Source organism: Zootoca vivipara, chromosome 4, assembly GCF_963506605.1.
Source record: "Zootoca vivipara chromosome 4, rZooViv1.1, whole genome shotgun sequence".
NCBI classification, from domain to species: Eukaryota; Metazoa; Chordata; class Lepidosauria; order Squamata; family Lacertidae; genus Zootoca; species Zootoca vivipara.
The window spans coordinates 38,360,352-38,380,343 of NC_083279.1; the positions used below are offsets into that span (position 1 = coordinate 38,360,352).

The following is a 19,992-nucleotide window of genomic DNA, read 5'->3' on the forward strand; positions in this document are numbered from 1 at the left end:
AAGCGGAAATTTCGTTAAGCAGGGCATTCGTTAAGCGAGGCACCACTGTAACATCTCGGTTTTGCATTTGTGTACCCCCTCCCCTCCCTCCCTCCCTCTTTTTTTTTTGCCAATGCAGATACACACTGTGATAAAAATATCCATTTAAGAAGTTTGCTGGAAGAGAGGGGTCTTCATTGGGCACCAAAAAGAAAATATTGATGTTGCCTGCCTGATAATGTATATAATGGGAGTTCCAAAGGGTACATGCCACCATACAAGTTGTCTGATTCATATATTGTATGGAGAAGACTTCCTGATGATGATGCCCTTTCCTGCAGAGTCCAGTGATCAACTGGGTATATACAGTGTGGGTTGAGATGACCTTTAAGGTCATGCGAACAGTTGTTTTATATATATATATATATATATATATATATATATATATATATATATATATATATATATATATACCGTGTTTCCCCTATTTTTAGACGTAGTCATAATATAAGCCATAGCAGGATTTTAAGCGTTTAGGAAATATAAGCCATACCCCGAAAATAAGCCATACTCCGCGGAGCGAGACCGCTGAGTGCCCCAGCCAGCCAGTGGGACCCAGCACGCTGGCAAGAGGAGGAGAAGCAGAGAAAGAAGTCACAGCGAAGAGGGATGTCTGGCAAGCGGCGTGGGCTGCCGCCGAACAGGGCCACCGAGGGGGAGGCAAGGGTGTGCGCGGATCCTCCGGGGCCCCCGCAGGCAGAGCTCAGTGCCGGACCTTGCGCTGGACTCCTGAGGGGGGGAAGGAGAGGGGGCGCGAGAGTCACACTGCTTTTTGGCGGATGCCGCTGCGCGAAGCAGCTTTCCGCGTCTCGGGATGGAGTTGCGGGCGAAGAGGCGAACAATGTGAGGCTCGAGGTAGGCAAGACGGAGGGGTTAGGAGAACAAAAAGGCTGGGCAGCAGGCGGCTGCATGCACCGTGGCCTCGAGCGCAGGCTGGGGAAGAGGAGGCGAAGGAGGCGCGCTCAGTGGGGGTTGAGGCATGGTGGAGTGCCCCGAGCCTCTGGGAGCCGGCAGGAGGAGGAGGAGGCTTGCCGGGTCGTCACCCAGCAGCGTGCGTGGAGCGCCCCGAGCCTCTGGGATTGTTGTTGTTGCTGCTGGCTGCCGGAGGCTCGGGGTGCTCTGCGCGCGCTGCTGGGTGACGACCCGGCAAGCCTCCTCCTCCTCCTGCCGGCTCCCAGAGGCTCGGAGCACTCCACCATGCCTCAGCCCCCACCGCACTGAGCGCGCCTCCTTCGCCTCCTCTTCCCCAGCCTGCGCTTGAGGCTGTGACGCCAGGGACGAGCGTGCACTCCTCTCGCTGCTGCTGCTGTCCGGGAGAGTGACGAAGCTGAGCGAGATTCCCCCCCCCAGTCCCGTTCCCGGTCCCGGTCCCATGGGGAGGCCTGACATCACCGGGGCCGGAATATGCCCCCCGCTGCCTCTGGCTTCAGCCCCTGCACGCCTTCTCCCGGGGAGCCTCGGCGCGGCGCTTTGCAGGCGGCCCCGGCGGGAAGCCTGCAGCTACGGCGGCGAAGGCGCCTTGTGTGGAGACCCGACCTACCGGGCCATTTGCACGCGCCGCAGACGGGAGCGCATCAATTCCCGCAGGTTGCGTGTGCTCGCCCTGCCTGCTCTCTCCGCAGCCCAGAACCGGCGGCTGCTGCAGTGCAGAACGCTTCGAGAGCCCAGCAGCGCCGCGGAGCAGAGAGCCTGCGAGGAGGGAGAAGGAGCAGTAAGAGAAGGAGGAGGAGGACTCCTCTGTGCTGCTTGGCGGTGGCACATTAGCAGCACGGTCATGGACACCCCGGGATAGGGGCCCTTCCTGACAGGGTGGCTGCGGCCCCTCAGCGCAAGCTGAGACCCAGTGTCGACGGGGTGCCCCCTCCCCAGCCCAGCCTGCTCCATCTGAACGCGGGGAGGGAGGGAAGGCATGGGCGTATGTGTATGTGTGTGTGTGTGTGCGCACACACACGGTCCAGCCCGCCACAAGTTGTAATACTGTATTTTACAAGTACTGTAATAAAAACAGTAATAATTTTTTTTAAAAAAAAGACATCCCCTGAAAATAAGACACTGTGTGTTTTTTTGAGGAAAAAAAGTTATAAGACGGTGTCTTAAAAAGGGGGAAACACGGTATATATATATATATGGGGGGAATCAACTGATGGTGAGTTGAGGCCCACACAGTGCTGTGAAAATAGTAGATCACTTTGTTTCCCTGGTGGAGCACTTGATGGTAGTGACTGGGCAGGTGAGCAAGAAAAGAAGGGCAAGAATTGCATATCAATGTTGGATTTAATGCTACGCTAGAGACAAATATAAAAGCGGTGACAGCAGGTTCAATATTGTGATTTTCCTTTTTTATATTGAAGTGTGCATTAAATTGCCCATCAACTATATAATTGAAACAAGCTTATGGGTGGAATAAATGCTCTGTATTATATGTATTATGAAACAGACAGAATGGGAAGATGCTGAACATCGCTTAATGGCAAAGTGCTTTTATGGCTTTTCCAGCAGAGCTTGAACTCCAGATTTGCTGGTGATCTATATAGGAAACAAGAGCATTTCTGCATCCAGTGCCAGGATAAAATAAAAGTTTGGCATTTAGGCTTTTGGCACTGAAGAAAGAACTCTCTATTGCCTTAATTTCAGCTTATTGTGCATTTAAATAGCATTGCACTTCAATGTAGATCACTGTGATGTATGTGTGCTGATTGCACAGATGTGTTTGTCTTTATTTACATTTGCTAGGAAGCCCTGACTGGCAACAACATTAAAAATAAATATATATAAACTAACACATGGTGGCTGCCTCAATATGCAGTGTGCATGCTGTTTCCTGTGGAATATCTGTCGTGCCTTCCATGAGAATTGATCTGAAGAGTATTAGGTATTCATGGAGAAATGGGTGTTTGCTGCTACCTTTCCCCCCCAACATTTTTAAAAATAAACAGCTGTGTGGCAGAAATCCAACAGGTGCTTATTTTGCTAGCACTACATCTCTGTTATAGGAAAAAAAGATTCATGCTGAAGTTTTGTCTTGTCAGACAAGTGCTAAAGGCAATGAGGCCTTTCAGGAAAACAGCATAGCAACACTAAATCTGCCATATCAAAGGCTTTCAGTATATAGCCCTGACTTTGTTTTCACTGATATAAAATTTAATTTAATTTTTCAGCAAAAGAAACGTAAGGGGTGAAGAGGGCATGCATTATTCAGTTTATCAAGTGATTTAAAATAACCAAAGGCAATCTTTTTACCAAAAAGGAAGCACACACACACACACACAAACACACACACACATATGTGTGTGTGTGTGTGTGTGTTTGTTTCTTTGTACATTTGAGTTAACGTTTATCACAGTTGGTCTCTGTTCTGTGAACTTTGCTAAGTGGCATTTAAAAAAAAACAAAAAACCACAACCCTCTGTGCACACTTACTCCTTTCTGGTTTTTTCAGCTGGTACTTAAAGCCAGGAAGTAATTAACTCTAGATTACAGTAATATGACTTCTGTAAACTAGTGTTCTTGTGACAGGAACATCCTAGTAATTGTAGGGCAATTGTTAGTCTTCTCTTGCAGCAATGACAGGTCCAACCCTGTGAAATGCTCAGTACCTGTTCTTCCTACTGACGTTAATGAAGGCCGAGGGCTTCTAATGATTCACAGAATCAGGCTTCACGGTAATTGTAGAAAACCACTGCTATTCCATTACAGTACTTGCCTTTTGCTACAAAAAAGGGGCAAGAGAAGATGAGAGAAGGTACATCTTGCCAGAATTTGTGGCAGCGGGGATTTGCATTTTATTGGCAATAGGAAATCCTGACGTCATGCCATTGGAAGGGACACAGGAAACCCATTCACCATCCTCTTCATCACCCACCACCACTCTACTGTCGGGCATTTTGACTATAGAAAAGTGCTGCATTTTTATGGGCATATTGCCTTCAGTAGTATGTTATCTTTCTTTTGGTTACTCAGCACCCTTTCGAGGACCCTACTTATACTCATGCCACTGAACACCACAAAATATATTGGTATTACAGTACAACTAATCACCTACAGAGTTGAATGCTGGTAAGCTTTAAAAAAATGGAATTTACTACCAATATTGATTACAATGGCGTAATGAGAAAACAGCAGCACATGGTGTTACTGCAGCAGAAGTGGTCAAATCATGTAGCGTTTGGGTTTCATTTCATATGAAATGAGAATTATTCTGAATGCTGCAGTCTCTTCATCAGATAGTGCCCAAGACTTATTCAAGTTGTGGTGCAGTGGAAAGAATATAAACCTTGGACTGTGCCTTGAAGCTCACTGGGTGACCCTTAGCCATGACCAATACCCATTCTAGCCTACCTCAGGTTTTTATAATGATAAATGTGGGGAGAACCTTGCTATACAACCTTGAGTAGGGAATGGAAGGATCCGCCTGTTTCTGGTCTGTGTCAGTTTTGCATGTGCTCAATTGTTCAATCTCATTTCCATATCAATTTGTGGATAATTTTTAACTGCATGAAATATTCACATTGTTATCTCTGTTTTTCACAAAATGCACATTTTAATTGGGATTTAGGTACACTTCAGCAGAAAACTGTGTTGCAAAATTAAAAGAAGTCTTAAAAAACTGAAACATTACTGCGTTCTGATATATTAGCCTAGGAATTGCAAATCAGGTTCGTTTGCTCTAAAATGCAGACATGACAAAATCCTTGAGTAACCTTGATACCAAGCTCCTTGGAAGAATTGTGTGTCTGTGTGTGTATTTAATTTCCTTGTGTCAATAAGTTTCTTCAACATCCATATTTGCATATACAGTATGATCTCATCTTAGAATTCGATTCCAAGAGTTCCACATATGCACAAAAACATATATACCCAAACCCTTGGCATTGCCCCTGTGCAAACATCCTGGGCCTTCTGTGATCTCACAGGAACACCCCACAACTTGCTTTTCCCAGCTCAAAAAGAGCTTTTAAGCTCTCTACCGTGCTTGGGGACCAAGGCCCTCTCTGCACGCCAGCTTTGAAGTCCATGGGAGGATCTCACAGAGCTATTCCAGTTCCTACGAGATCTCATGGAAGCACCCCAGACCTGATACACTGAGAGAGCCTTGCTTCCCAAGGCAGAGAGTTTAAAAGCTCTTTTTTCACAAGAAAAATCCAGCACAAAATAGCTTTTAAGCCTTCTTGCATTTCGGGATTTCAACTAACGGCCTTTAGACGTCTATGATTGAAATTGCGCTAGTTAAATCGGTGTTGGATGTGATTGTACTGTAGCAGCAATAATTTGTGTACATGCCAGTATTGCACAGCATAGAAAGAAGATCTGATAAAAAAAGTAACCATCCCAGTACTACTCTGAGATAATGGGAGTTTGAAGACAGAAAAGTATTTAGTATGTATTGGAGTTTTACCAATCTGAATGGAGTGGGGGAATGCATGGCTGTATCTGAGGTATTTTTAGCATTGCGTTTGTTTCAGAACAGGATTCATGGATATTTATTCCTCAGAAAATTAGTAATCTCCTATGATGTGGGTTTAGCAGGAGGTGGAAATGATGCATTACTGTAATGCTAAGTGCAGAGGCACATTTTGGGGTAGACATTCAATTTGGCCTTCAGGCTTGCTCTGAACGGGAACATTAGTTATTTATTTTAAAAATAAAAACGTCTTTGGCTTTACAAAACCAGAGTAGGTTGGGTTTTTTCCCTTCATTCAAACAATTTTTTGGAAACACACTGAGAGCAGTTGAAAAGGGTATTTAATCTGCCCTACTTCTTCTTCTCAGCAGATCATAATTACTGACAGAGACATTTTGAAAGAGCTGTGTTTTTGAAATAAACTATCCCCCCAAGCGTCATAATGAGCATTATATAGAAATGACCTTTCCCTTGACAGTGTTCAGCGTACACATTTTTACACTCTGATAGTATCTCTCAACAAACTTTATTACAGTATCAGAATTGGGTGGGTCCATGAGTTGTTCTTGGTTTAAAACTACAGCACTTTGCTACTTTGCTTTTTAATTCATTTTCACTTATTCATTGCAGAAATTGAGATAAATAAATAATGTTCCCATTCAGAGCAAGCTTGAAGGCCAAATTGGATGTCTACCCCAAAATGTGCCTCTGTACTTGGCATTACAGTAATGCATCATTTCCACCTCTTTTTTTAAATATATTTTTTATTAATTTTTCCAATTAAAACCAATTATATCACATTCATTATTTCAAATTATACACATATATATCAATCAAACCGAATGTTATGCCAAATCATCTAGAAAAATTTTTTTGGGGTTCCCATGCTTCAAGAAATTGGGGATTCCTCGCAACCGTCCACTGCCGTCTTTTTTCTAAAGTTCAAATCGTCTCTCCGAGTTCATAATAATCCAGATCTTTCCCTTACAGTCACATAGATGTTTTCCTCTTTCAACCGATTATTTCCCAGCTGCTGAGATAAATGTCAAACAAAGTTTCACAAATGTTCTTTCTCCTGTGTGAGTTAATCAGTCCAGCCTCCCCATAAATCTTCTTGGTCTGGAGCGTCCCTATTGCGTCGACTCTCAACACGAAGCAGCGCCATCTTAAAAAAACTCAAATCACTTTCGTTTTCTCTCATAGATTAACGATCTTTATAAAATTCACAGCTTTTCCAGGCAGAAGAACCAGACCTCACACCATGCATAGACTCTTGGTAAATTAATGGATCTCCTTGCCCTATAGCTGAACTTAGCTTCAGGTCGCTGCTCCAATTCAAAGTGCGTCACAACTCCTAAATCCTCCGAACGCGTCCAGGCACTCCTCCCATCCAACTAGAGGGGGGCTTTTCTCGTCAACAACTCCTAATGCATCATTTCCACCTCCTGCTAAACCCACATCATAGGAGATTACTTATTTTCTGAGCAATAAATATCCATGAATCCTGTTCTCAAACAAATGCAATGTTAAAATACCTCAGATATAGCCATGCATTCCCCCACTCCATGAAATTGTTATGCACATACAATACTAAGTGATATTTTTCTTTTACTAATGCCAGATTCGTACAGAAGTTGCTTCCACACTGTGGAATAGCCACACTTTGATCACTCACTTTTTCGCATGGCATCTATGTAACCTCACCATCATGTTTTTCTCTTGGCATTTGGAACTTGCTGTTTTGAGAAAAGTAACTGTAAACTTCTCTCGGAGCTAACTCCACAATCTTTGTATCTTGGCTTTTGAACTGAAGTGTTTGATTAATAGTCAGCCACAGTGTGTTAAACGCACCTGAGCCAATGATGAAGCAGAATATAATTTTCTAAGGTAACAGGTGTGGGGAGCTCCCTACTTACCTCGTTGTTGGACTAGCCAGCCCCCCACCCTCAGTAAGGCTCGGTGCCACCTCCACCTCCTCCACCTCTCTCTGCAATCTTCACCCCACTGACTTGGGAGTAAGCACCATTGAATTCAGTAGATATGGTTCAGATTGTGTTGTGAGGCGTTATTAGCATTCTGTCATAATTTTAGAAACTAAACGTTGCTGCTGCAAACTACTAATGTCAGGACAAGGCTTAACATCTTTATAATGCTATTGGACTGTGTCCTTTAATTTCTAGGAGAGAGGTCAAACAGAAAATCATATTTTCAGGAAGAGTTGGTGATGTGGCCCAGAGGGCTTTGGTTCAATGATGATGAATTAGAACTGTCCGTTTAATGCAACAGCTTCATAGGGGGGAAATGAAATTGTGGTTTGAAGTTGTGCAGTTTTTGTATTATGTACAAACTAGTAGAAGTATAGTACCTTCAATATGCACCTTTAAGCGGTTGATTTGATTGACATCCTATGCCCTTTTAAAATGTGTGGTTTTTTGTGGGGGAGGGGTATTGGGTGATTGTTTTTATTTTGATTATATATTTTGTGGTTTTCTATTATGATTTTGTTTTGTGAACTGCCCTGAGACCTCCTGGTATAGGGCAGTATATAAATTCAAATAATAATAATAATGCATACTGCATTTTCATCAGGGAACACACATACACACATGTGGAGAAACAGTAGTGCTAAAATAGAAGATTTCAGAGATTTATAGAGCTGTTACTTTTCTCAAAGTATGGTAGTATGGTTCCATTTTCTCAGTTCTGAGGATAACATAGAAAGACCCAGAGAACCACATTTGATTCCTGCACTAAGTTTCCCACCCGTGAATTAGCTCCAGAGGTGTCAGTCCACTCATGGAAGAGTGAAAGATCATCTTTAAAGCAACCCTACAACTGGCCTGTATACAACTTGACACAGTTGTGTCTTTTTCATGCCACTACACTGTTGTTGATGTAGTTGTTGTGATACAGTGACTGCTAACTAAAGCGAAGGCATTTATGTAAAATGCCTGGCTTTTGTCTTCACCTGCTGTGATGTGGATCAAAGGGAGATGGGATGGCAGATTTATATGTGTGCGGGAGTGCGCACACACAAATAAGTGCTTATAAGCTTAACCACATACTGTAAGTACACATTTAGGTTTTTAAAAATAAAAGTAGTATTCAAGGCTGTTTGTATCCTCACAGAAGTCCTGTGACATTTCAAAAACATGTTATTTCTTTCTTATGCTGATGTCCAGTTCTGCTGTGAGTATCTCCTTGATTTCTTTTTAAAAGAACAAATATCCTTGCCTATTTAACAGCAACCCCCCAAATCTTCATTGCAAGGCTACCCTTCTTCTTCTTCATTATGTTTGTATACGATAATTATCAGCCAGTATCTCTACAGCATTAAGGAGACCTTCCTCCACCAAAATAATCTCTGCAGAAATGCCTGCCAGTTATGCACACTTGTTCTCCTGACCAGCTGGTGCTGACAACATGAACATTCCTTGGGACAAATCCAGTACTTGAAGAAGAGAAGCAAGAACAGCACCAGGCCAGGAACTTCGCTCTTGTGATTCACCCACAAGTCCCCCCTTAAGCCCAGCACAGCCACAGATCCACTTCTGCCTAAGCGTGGGAGCCACAACAAAGGGGAATTTCTGCCTGTCGGGAGTTTAGCATTCCAGTTCAGTCACCTGCATGCAACAGAACTGCAGCAGTTTGCCCCAAATGAGAAATTATATGTGCGGATATGTGTGGCTTTCATTTGTAGGACATGGGTGCTTTGTTGGCGAAACATTGGAGGGATTTCTAATGTCATTATATCAGCACTAGACTGCTGCAAATTACTGCACTACAGCCTTGAATTTAATACAGAATACTGGAATTTTGCACATGACAGCTTCAAGGAGAAAAGGTCGCTGACTCACTCTAGCGAATGAAATCATCTGCTTACAGTGCAACCGAAGGGGAGACTGTACTCAGTAGGTCACTACTTTCTTAAGGAGAGTTTCTCCTTCAGGTCCCCAAAATATCAGAAGCCTGGTCCACAGTAGAATCATAAAGTTGGGAGGGACCCCAAGGATCATCGTCCAACCCCCTGCAGTGCAGGAATATGCAGCTGCCCCATACGGGGATCAAACCTGCAACCTTGGCGTTATCAGCACCACACACTAACCAACTGAGCTATTCAAGTTAATGCTGTTAATGATAGGAATTTTGGTGTGACTGTCCCTGTTCTGTGGAACCACACTCCTGTTGAGATACAACAGCTACTTTCCAGAAACAAAAACATACTTGTTTCGATTAGCTTTTCCAGCTTTGGTGCTTGTCTTGTCTTGTTTTTAAATCCAGGTTATTTTTGTACAGTTCTAAAACTATTTTTAATTGTTCTATGATATTTTTATAAGTCACCACCTACATAACGTGATTCATAAATTTATTACTAATATTAATGATAAAAATGAAATGGAAAGTTAAATTGTTTTATTAGCAGCTCCAGCTATTGGATGGCTCAGAACTATGGGTCTTCACAACAGCTATTTTCTATTAATTACATTCACTACAGTTAGATTATACAGCCCTGCAGATGAAACTCCTTTCAGTCAAAGACATCTTATAAAAAAAATCCTTCCAGTAGCACCTTAGAGACCAACTAAGTTTGTCATAGGTATGAGCTTTCGTGTGCATGCACACTTCTTCTTACCTATGACAAACTTAGTTGGTCTCTAAGGTGCTACTGGAAGGATTTTTTATTTTGTTTTGACTGCGTCAGACCAACACGGCTACCTACCTGTAACTAAAGACATCTTATGTTTCCGAATCCTGCCACGCCTTGCAGGGACAGAAATGCACACAGTTAATTCTGTCACAATATTTTGATCTTTGGCTGATGTTTTCTTCTGGGACAGTGCTATGGATTTGACATTGCCCATCAGATGTGTGTGACCATGATGTAGCCATTAAGTTTTATATAAGCATCTACTAAAGTTCAATTTTAAAATCCCCTGGCTTTTGCCAATGGTGGTTCGTAGATTTGGACTGAAATAAAAAGAAATATTTAGCCGTCAGACTTTAGTGGAAAAATCTGTTTCCTTGTTGTTGTTGTTATCATCATGCATTTTAAATGGCTTCCTTTTATCTAAAATGTATCAGTTACTAGGGAAATAAAATTCAAGAGTTACTTGTAAAAAACAAAAACAACACCCCTCTTTATTTGTTTTTAGTGGCTGTGTTCTTAGAATAGCTCAATTTTCTTTGTTTTGTTGCTGACTATAAAGCACATGAAAAATGAAACTAAATCCATCAACAGAGGGGCTTTAATTGCAAGCAGTATAATTTGTTTAATACATTTTTCCCCAAAGGAGACTAAGACAACTTCCATTTTAAAAATACTTCTAATACTAGCATGCCCTGAGAGCTTATTCCCAAAGTAATAATCACAACAGGACTTTCACTGGGACATCTTTTCATGAAAGGCATTTACTATGGTGCCAGAAATGTGAGCTCTCTTGCACTGCAGGGGATGAGTTGGAAGATGTAGCCTTGTGGATTTTATGTCTTTACTGTGCCAGTAAATAGATGACATCTTGTTTTGCTTGCCGATGGATTTATGGCATTTTATTATACTTTATTGTCTATTTTCTAAATGACAGGTCCCAAGTCTCAAGTTATGCTTATGAATGTCTGATGTCATGTCATGTTCTCATATTCGCTAATGAGGGTTTGTCACTAGAGAATCATTTAGAAGCCTAACCCAATAGATAAGTAGCTGTGATTGCATCGGTGTCCATTTTTTGCAGAGGTTATGCAGCACTAGACTTCACAGCCCATATTTGTACCATAGCTGGTGTGTGTGTGTGTGGCGTAACCTGGGATGTGGTAGTTGACTGGCCACTTCAGTGCTTCTTGGTTGGCTTAAAAATTACTATGCCTTTTTTATATTACAGTGGTACCTCGGTTTATGAACACAATTGGTTCTGGAAGTCTGTTCATAAACTGAAGCGAACTTTCCCATTGAAAGTAATGGAAAGTGGATTAATCCGTTCCAGACGGGTCCGCAGAGTACTCAACCTGAAGCGTACTTAACCCAAAGCATGGGTGTAATTGGTTCCGCAAGTCTGTTCATAAACTGAAGCGTTCATAAACTGAAGCAAACTTTCCCATTGAAAGTAATGGAAAGTGAATTAATCCGTTCCAGATGGGTCCGCGGCGTTCGTAAACCGAAAATTCATAAACCGAGGTGTTCATAAACAGAGGTTCCACTGTAATTCCAGTTCATTGTATATCAGTCTGTGGGATACTGCACAACTATTCAAGACTAGTTTGCAGCCTTAGAAGGTTTTCCCATTTTCACTATAAAATATTACAGATTTTTTTTTTTAGTCTTTGAAAATCTGCATCATCTACCTGATTCAACCATTTTGAGAATATCATTTTGGAGCATTTACTAGTGTTTTGGATGCTCGACTGAGGGTCCAAACAAAACCCAGAATTACTGGATTTTGTTCTTCTTTCTCCCAGTGATCAAGGGGCAGCTGCATGATGGTCACTGGGTTACCTATAGCAGCTTTTTTCTCAACAGCTCCACTTTTTTCTTGCATGTCATGGTTAAATCTATCTATGCTGTAAGCGCAAATACTGGAAGCTGTAATCAAAGTCTTAACAACTGAAGTAGGAATCCAGCTCAGAAATGCCTGTCAGCGAGATGAGTGAAAAATGAATAGCAAAGAAGATTTAAGTAGGCATCTGAAATGTCTACAAGCATGTACAGTATTAAGGGCACAAACACTTGGCAATTTTCCTGATTCAAACACTCTGATTATGTCTTATGGCACATAACTGTGCTACATGATTCAGGTGCCCTGCTCTCAGCGGTGGCTAAACACAATGGAATTAATCACCACTTCCTTTAATAACATTTTGCACATTGCTCTCTATGACATAGCATTCATCACATGCACTTAAGCCTTATCTCTGCCAGTCTGGGATGCCTAGCAGCATTTACAGATCTATTTTCATTGCTGTAAAAAATTAAACAGTTTTGTAAGTAGGAATGAGAGTATGTGGGATATCTGGCATGACAGTGTGCTGAATGGTTAAGGAGGAATAGAGGGAGGTTATTTATCTATCTAATGGTACATGGCCAACCCTTAAGAACACTCAGTATCTTTTTTGTTTTTCACTTAACATAGGTGAACAGGGCTGCCAACATGGTGCCAACTTATGGATGTCCCTTGTGTGTGTTTGAGTGTGATACACACACACTTGTCATTTATCTACTAGCTTTAAAAAAGGATAGCTTCATTTTTCTGTTTCTATTTCTTAAGAAGCCTTCTCCTGCTGTTGGCAACAACAACAACGAAAAGCAGCGCCAAAAATAGGTTGTTTCTGACTAAGCCATAGTTAGAGCTGATTCATTGAAATCAATGGAATTTGTTAGCTTCGTTCATTTCAATGGAATTATTATGAGTAGGCTTTGGTTGGATAGAGCCCAATACTTATTCAGAGAGAGAGAGAGACTGCTCAACCTGGAAAGCAATATAGCTTGATTGTATTTCAAAGAGAAAAAAACCCATAGGTTTTTCTTCAAGATGCCTGCCTATGATAGAACATATTATCAGTCTGGTGTGGCTATTCTGTGTCTAGCCATAGCAAAACTGTACGGCTTAAATGTTGCAGTGCTTGGAGACGGAGGATAGTTAAGTTTAAGCAAACCAGTCTTTTATCTTGTCTCATACTTGATCCCACTCAGTTATCTGTTTTCTTTCCTGTGCTCTCTGTATATTAATCCCCTTAGCCTGCCTTGCAGGTCTCCTTTGTAGTATCATTTTCACTATAATTTCACTATTTTTCATAGTTAAATTGATTAGGCAGGGGAATGGGAGATCCCCTGTGTCCTGTGAGGTCATTAGTTTCTCATGAAAACAGAGATCACTATTAATTAAGCAGCAACAAATAAAACAATCCAAAGCACAGAAGAGGAAATAGTTTTTAAACTTTCACCATGTTTTGGACAAATATGTGCAATACCCTTGTATATTCTTGTATTATTCACTGCATATGTGTAGACATGTATTAGAAGAGTTTTAGCATAGCCAATGAAATAGTGCCCTTTCTTTAAATTGTTTAAGAATTTATCCGCTATACATCTGCATCTTCCTATCGCTAATGCAATGTCTCTTCGGTGTCTGTATAGCATCAAGCTTTGTAATGTGTGAACGATGAGTCAGTGTATCCCCACCCACTAGATCAGTAAGCCCTAGGCTCAGACTGCGTGATCAATATACTGTTTGCTTATACTGGAAGACCTGGGTAAATTATGTGCTATGATAACACTTCATCATCAAGTGGCAGCTGTTCAGACAATTTGTGTTTCGACTTCTTGTTTGGGTCTTATACCAACCAGCAGATATTGCTAACTTGCCTTTTCAGAAGAGTGTCTTAGTGCCATGCATTGCTACTGAAGGATATTTCTTTTGAGCATGAACAAAGCTTGCATTGTTAGCCAATAAGGTGTGTGTTGTGAATTTTAATCCTCAATAGTTGTTCATTCAGAGTGATAAATAGATTTTCCCCATAGCTACCACAATAGTCACTCCTCTCACCAACTCCTGATGTTTTATTGTTTGAATGCAAGTCTTTTAGTTATCCAGTGTGTGCATATATGGCGTGAAACCTTTCTGTATCAAAATACAGGACAGAGGAGCCATGGAGCCAGCTTTTGAGGATTGCTGTTAAAGAAAGAGAAACATTGGCAGGTGAGAAGATGGTATTGCTTGTAGTGGTCATGGTGTAAGTACCGTCCCCTTCATAACGCCACAATTTTAAAATACGAATTGAGAAATCTTTGGCCAAACATCGTATTAGATTATATTTGGTGCAACAAAGTGCATTGGGGACAAAGAAGCAACGGCTGCATTGTCAGGTTGGAATTGAATGCAACACTCTCAGGCTGCAGTCAGACAGAGGTTAGGGGTGCTTAAGCCCATTGACATCAATACCTGCCAATTGCGGCATTAGGTTTTCTGTCTGATTGAGAAGCTATTGCGGAGATTATAACTGGGGCTATTATTTTCTCATTGAACCGTTTCTAGTTCTCCAAAAAAACATGTTTCTCTTTGAAAATCCTCACTGATAAAGGTGCCTGGAATTCATTTTTAGTGTTCCGTTTCAGTTGAAACGTCCAAAGCCACTGCCACGTTGACAATACGGCATTAATGTTTTAATGCAGAGAGGTGAGGAGGGCAATTCATGCATTTAGCACCCCGTGTGGGGTCAGAGTTGGCAGCTATTGCTAAGGCACCACTGCTCAATAGCATGCATGTTAAGGGCTCATCTGCCTTTGTCAGAGTATATAGCCTTAAAATTTGTCAGTGTTTATAGGATTAGGTTTGGAACTGTTTGTCCTGGGTTTTCACAAATACGGGTTTGTTTTTGTTTGCCTCGCAGTTAGCCAGAGTAACCATTAACATGACTAAGCTGTGTTGCCAGTAAGAATATAAGAAAAAAAGAAAACGAACAGCCTGAAATTATCCAGTTACCTAGTTGTTGTTGTTTTTTAAAAAATAAAATGTTCTTTCCCATCATGAGAAGATAAGATACAGTTTTCCATGGAGCATTTTTTCTCATCAACATTTCATCATAGTGTTATTCTGTGGAGTACAGAAAATAAAATGAGTGGGTGGGAACAAAATAAAAGAGGGGAGAGAGAAAAGTCTATTAACAATGAAGCAGCTGGACTAGAACCTGGGAGGCCCAGGGTTCAAATCCACACTTAGTCGTGAAGCTCCCTGGGTGACCTTCAGCCAGTCACCTACTCTCAGCACAGGGGTTGTGAGGATAAAGTGGGGGGAGGGGGAGGACCCTGTACCCTACTTTGGAGAAAAGATGCAATATACAGTACATGTAATCATAAATAAAATGTAGAATAAATCACAAAAAGGGCACTAGGAGAAGGGGACGACAGAGGACAAGATGGTTGGACAGTGTTCTCGAAGCTACGAACATGAGTTTGACCAAACTGCGGGAGGCAGTGCAAGACAGGAGTGCCTGGCGTGCTATGGTCCATGGGGTCACGAAGAGTCGGACACGACTAAACGACTAAACAACAACAAATCACAAAAAAGAATAAAACGAATAACAGAGACCTACTTAATGCAGAATGGTGGCAAACGCCATAAGCAGTTCCTTAGTATTATAAGTAGAATACTTATACACAAAACCAAGATGGTTGTTTCATTGGTCAAAACAACAACACCACCACATTATAGTTGTTCAAAATAACTGTAGACAAGTGGTGGGCAGAAGTTGAATTGGGATCTACTTTAAATAGATCTATGCATTTTGTTGTTGCTTTTTATTATTATACATTGTTTTTTTCTTGCTATTGGCCTGATTTTTTTTTTCTGTTGCTACTTCTATAGAATAGCACTACAAATTTTTTTTGATTGATTAGGGTTGTAGCCTGCCACGCTTCAAGGATTTGGGAGCAGATTAAGAGTGTGTTGAGATAATGGTGGTAAGGAAGATTTCGTCCCAAATGGTATAAAATCTAAAGGGCAGATGGGAACAGAATATAAAGATGCAAGATTCTTAGGAAATAAGTGATACATTTATATGACTCCTTGGGCTCTAAAGTTCTGCATTAAGAAGCATCCTTTTAAGTTAAGAGACATCTGACAATACTAGTATCTGTGAGGGTGGAGAAGCTTTCGCAGCAAAAGTGATTTGTGCTTGGTGCCTTGAGGGTGGGCAGAATGTTCTCGACATTGTGCTAAACCACTCCTGGTTTACAAAGAGTGCTTCTCTATCCCCCCCTCTCCCCCCCCCCCCGACATCTGCGCAGTTAAGATTAGGCTGTCAGAGTACATCTAAATCAGCTTTGATTTTAATTCTGTGTGTCTTTCTTAATACAGATTTCTATTTCCGTCATTGTATAGTGCAGAAGAACTAGTTCCTTTTAAAATATGGCTCTGATTAAAAGCTCACAAAGTGGGGTGTGTGGTTGTGTGTGCATGTGCAGGGCTTTGTGGTACTGCTTCAATACAATCTATGGACCTATCACAAATGGTATGTTTGCATTGGCTGGCTTTAAGAGTTTGCAAGGCAGAAAGTATTTGATTCTTTCAGTTGCACTGAAGCTTTCCAAGTCCAAGCCAGCATCGTTTTTATCATGAGTTATTTTTAGGGCACCTCAATTTGGGGATCTTGTTGAGTGTAAACAGTGCAGCTGCTTCCCTGTGTCACATGACGCCACTGCATGAAGCTTTGTTTAAAAGTATGAAATGAACAGCCTGAATTCTTGCTCTGCTTCTAGCGGTTTTTTTTTTCCTGTAGTAGCTTCAGTCCTTAAATTATCTTTGTTTATGGCTATCTTTAAGCTCCCCAGGACTCTTCAAGTAACACTCAAGAGATGAACGTTCTGTATATGCATATATTCTATACACACATATGCCCAGGATACAGAACCATAGGGCTGCTTGTCCCCAAAGGGTGGAAGCACTTAATGTTCCATTTTTGTGACAGGTGGTCTTAGAAAGAGAGAAAGAAAGAAAGAAAGAGAAAGTTGCAGTTATTATTTTAAGCAAGCGATTTATACCGTGCTTAAAACATCTCTCTCTTTTGCAGGCTGGTAGTGTTCATGTGGATGTTTTGGGCTGCCCAGAGATTAATTGGATGCCCGTGACAGCTATGTAAACTACAGTTCTGCAAACCCTCGGAAATCCTGCAAGATGGAGGAACTATATAAGGACACGCAAAACCTGCCCATGGATGTTACCACCTCGCCCTCGGCTATGGCAAACAACAAGCTAGAGAATGGAGTTGCCCAGCTGATAACGGCAGAAGCCTGGAATATCAATTCAGCAGACTTGATGAAGAAAGCCCTTTCGCCGCTGGTAACTGTCCCCGCTCCGTCAATATTGACACCGCCGGCAGAATCCCAGAGCGGGGTCGCTCTCAAGGTAGCTGCCACGGTGCTTCAGCCCATTTGCTTAGGAGACAGCCCTGTGGTTCTCCCAATACACCTCCAAGTAGCAGGAAGCACAGCCCCTCAGATTGCTCCGAACGGCAACACTCCCTACGTCATGACCACTCAAGGCCCAGTGCCCCTGCCTGTCCTCTTAGAGCAACATGTGTTCCAACATTTAAACTCCCCACTGGTGTTACCGCAGAGTTCTCCCTGTGCAGCCAACTCCATTCACAGCAACCTCTTCCAGGGCTCTTCCGCTCCGCTGGGACAGCCGCAACTGTTGGATCAGAAACCATCAAATACAGCTCAGGAGTCTGTCTTACCTCCTGTGTTTCAGACCCCGGGATTTGCTGCCGTTTTGCAGGATCTCTTCCCCACACAAGGCGCCTTAGGTCCTTCGCCCTATCAGCCACCCCCAGACTGCTCTTCTGTCCCTCCGCCACAGCCCTTTGGCTCCCCGTTGTCTCCACTGGTTCCGCCAGCCACACTCTTGGTACCGTACCCCGTGATCGTTCCTCTGCCAGTCCCAGTTCCTATTCCTATCCCCATCCCCATCCCCGTGCCCCATAGTGCTGAGTCTAAGGCCAACATGGACTACCCGAAACCAGCTGCTTCGTTCGTCTTGCATTCCTGCAAAGGTACCCAAACTCCCTTGGAGAAAGAAGAAACCAAACCATTCGATTTCATCCACCACAGAGAGCTTTCCCAGCTGAACCGGCACACTGTCATCAAGATGAGTAATGAGAATGAGGTCCTCGATCTGTCCATGAAAACAGCCCCTTTGCTTAAGGAAGGCGAGGACAATTCCCAGCTCTCACTGGAGGGAGGCGCTTTGGACCTCTCAATTACTTCCTGTCGGAAGGCTAGCAACATCGAAGCAAGCAATAACGGCACCCGCTCTGGATCCGCGATGGATGGCGCTTCTCATTCTGCAGCGGATAAGCTTTCCGGCGCAGTTTTGCCCTTTGCTTCTTCCAAGCTGCAGGAAGCTCTAGCAAAGGTGGAAAGCAGAGTGATCAGTAGCGGCTCATCTGAACTCCTGAGACAGCAGCCCAAATGGCTGGTGGACCAGACCAGTATAGCACCCTGCGAGCCGCCCACTGGCAATAACATTGAGATTGTGAGCACATCGCAGACGGCCAAAGTGATCGTCTCTGTCAAAGATGCGGTGCCTACCATTTTCTGCGGCAAGATTAAGGGCCTCTCGGGGGTTTCGACAAAAAACTTTTCCTTCAAAAGGGACATGCCCCAGGACTCGGCGTTGCAGTGTTACGACGTGAAGAACCAGCCGGAAGCCCGGGATAATGCAGAGGCTCTTAGGAAACCTATAAAAAACAGGAGTGTCAAGTTAAAGAAAATGAGCTCACAGGAAATACACATTCTTCCAATCAAAAAGCAGCGGCTTGCAGCCTTTTTTCCAAGAAAGTAATTTATGAGGTTTTTAGAATGTTTTAAGGTATAATTATTATAAATAAAGAGATGCACTTCATTTTAAATTGCATTAAAATGTTAAGCTATCTTTTAAGTTATTTCGAGGCAGAGGACTGTGGAGTGGGGAGGGGAGGGGAAGGGGGTGGAGCAGCTTGGGTGGGGAGGAAGACAGCTGGAGATAACTGGCTATGTCTTCCCTGTTCAATGGGTCCCCCTCCCACCTTGTTGCGTTCTAAACTTTTCATGAAAACTAAATAAAAAGCAGCATATTTTTCAAGTGAATTGCACCTTTGCAGCTTTAATGGGATACAATGGGTGGACGAGCCAGAGGGGTAAGAGCTATTTTCACTGCCATGAAGTGCTTTGATGATGTAATTCTGAACAATGGTGGGTAGAATGGAACTTTCGGAATAAATATTTGTATGTGCTAGTTTGGTTGCGGTATTTTGTACTTTTTTATATATGATTTGCACTCTGGGTCCAAAAAGGTTTGGCACAAGCCTGGAAACTTGTATAGCTGTTAACTTGTCATGTTCTTGAGCTGTTGAAATAACCCAAGCTCATTACCCAGTTTTACCCTTGGCGCTCTTCATCACGTTTTTAGCAATGAAGCGTTTTGAACTATGCGGACTGAAACAAGTTGAATGTTGATATTATAGCAAAACTACATTTGCATAGTCTATCAAGTATATCCACCAGTTCTATAAAAAGAAAGCTAACTTCTGTTAAAAAGTGGGTGAGGACAAGTTGCATCTCTCACCCTCTGTGTAGTAATATAGACCAAGGTTGAATAGGCACCAGGTTGTTAGGTATACTTGGGGGTTTTTTCCTCCCTGGTCCCTGGAATCCACAGACTAGAATTAGATGCAAAATAATGGCCTTGGGGTGGGGGATCTTCTATACACTTAGAAGTACAGAAGCTAACAATTTCCACTTTTCTCTGTTTCTTACCTCTCCAAACTTTGAGTTGACTTTGCCGCATTTCTACATCCATTTGCTTTTGTTAAAAGTCCCCTTGAATTTTGCCATCGTTTTAGTGTGCATTTCTCCTAATGTACATGTTTATGTGCAAGTTTGCCCAATGACAGGCAATTTGTATTTCATTAACCGAATAAAAGCTAGCCATACAAATGTGGAAAAACATAAAATAAAAAGTCTCTATATGGGGAGTGCAACGACACTGGTTATACCAGACCCTCCAAGCAGCTTCAATGCCGTTATT

General features: G+C 42.4%; 1 protein-coding gene across 2 annotated transcripts in view; it reads left to right on the forward strand.

Annotated features, from left to right (window-relative positions):
• Positions 1 to 18,888, forward strand: part of RAI2 (retinoic acid induced 2) — a 36,569-nt gene extending 17,681 nt beyond the window's left edge. Inside the window, exon 2 of one of the 2 annotated variants that reach the window (XM_060273511.1) lies at positions 14,066 to 18,888. In XM_060273511.1, the coding sequence (XP_060129494.1) occupies positions 17,101 to 18,768 (1,668 nt within the window). In that variant the 5' untranslated portion in view covers positions 14,066 to 17,100 and the 3' untranslated portion in view covers positions 18,769 to 18,888. The remainder of the gene's footprint in view (positions 1 to 14,065) is intronic. The other variant, XM_035115696.2, reaches the window with a different exon arrangement.
• Positions 18,889 to 19,992: the final 1,104 nt, after the last annotated feature.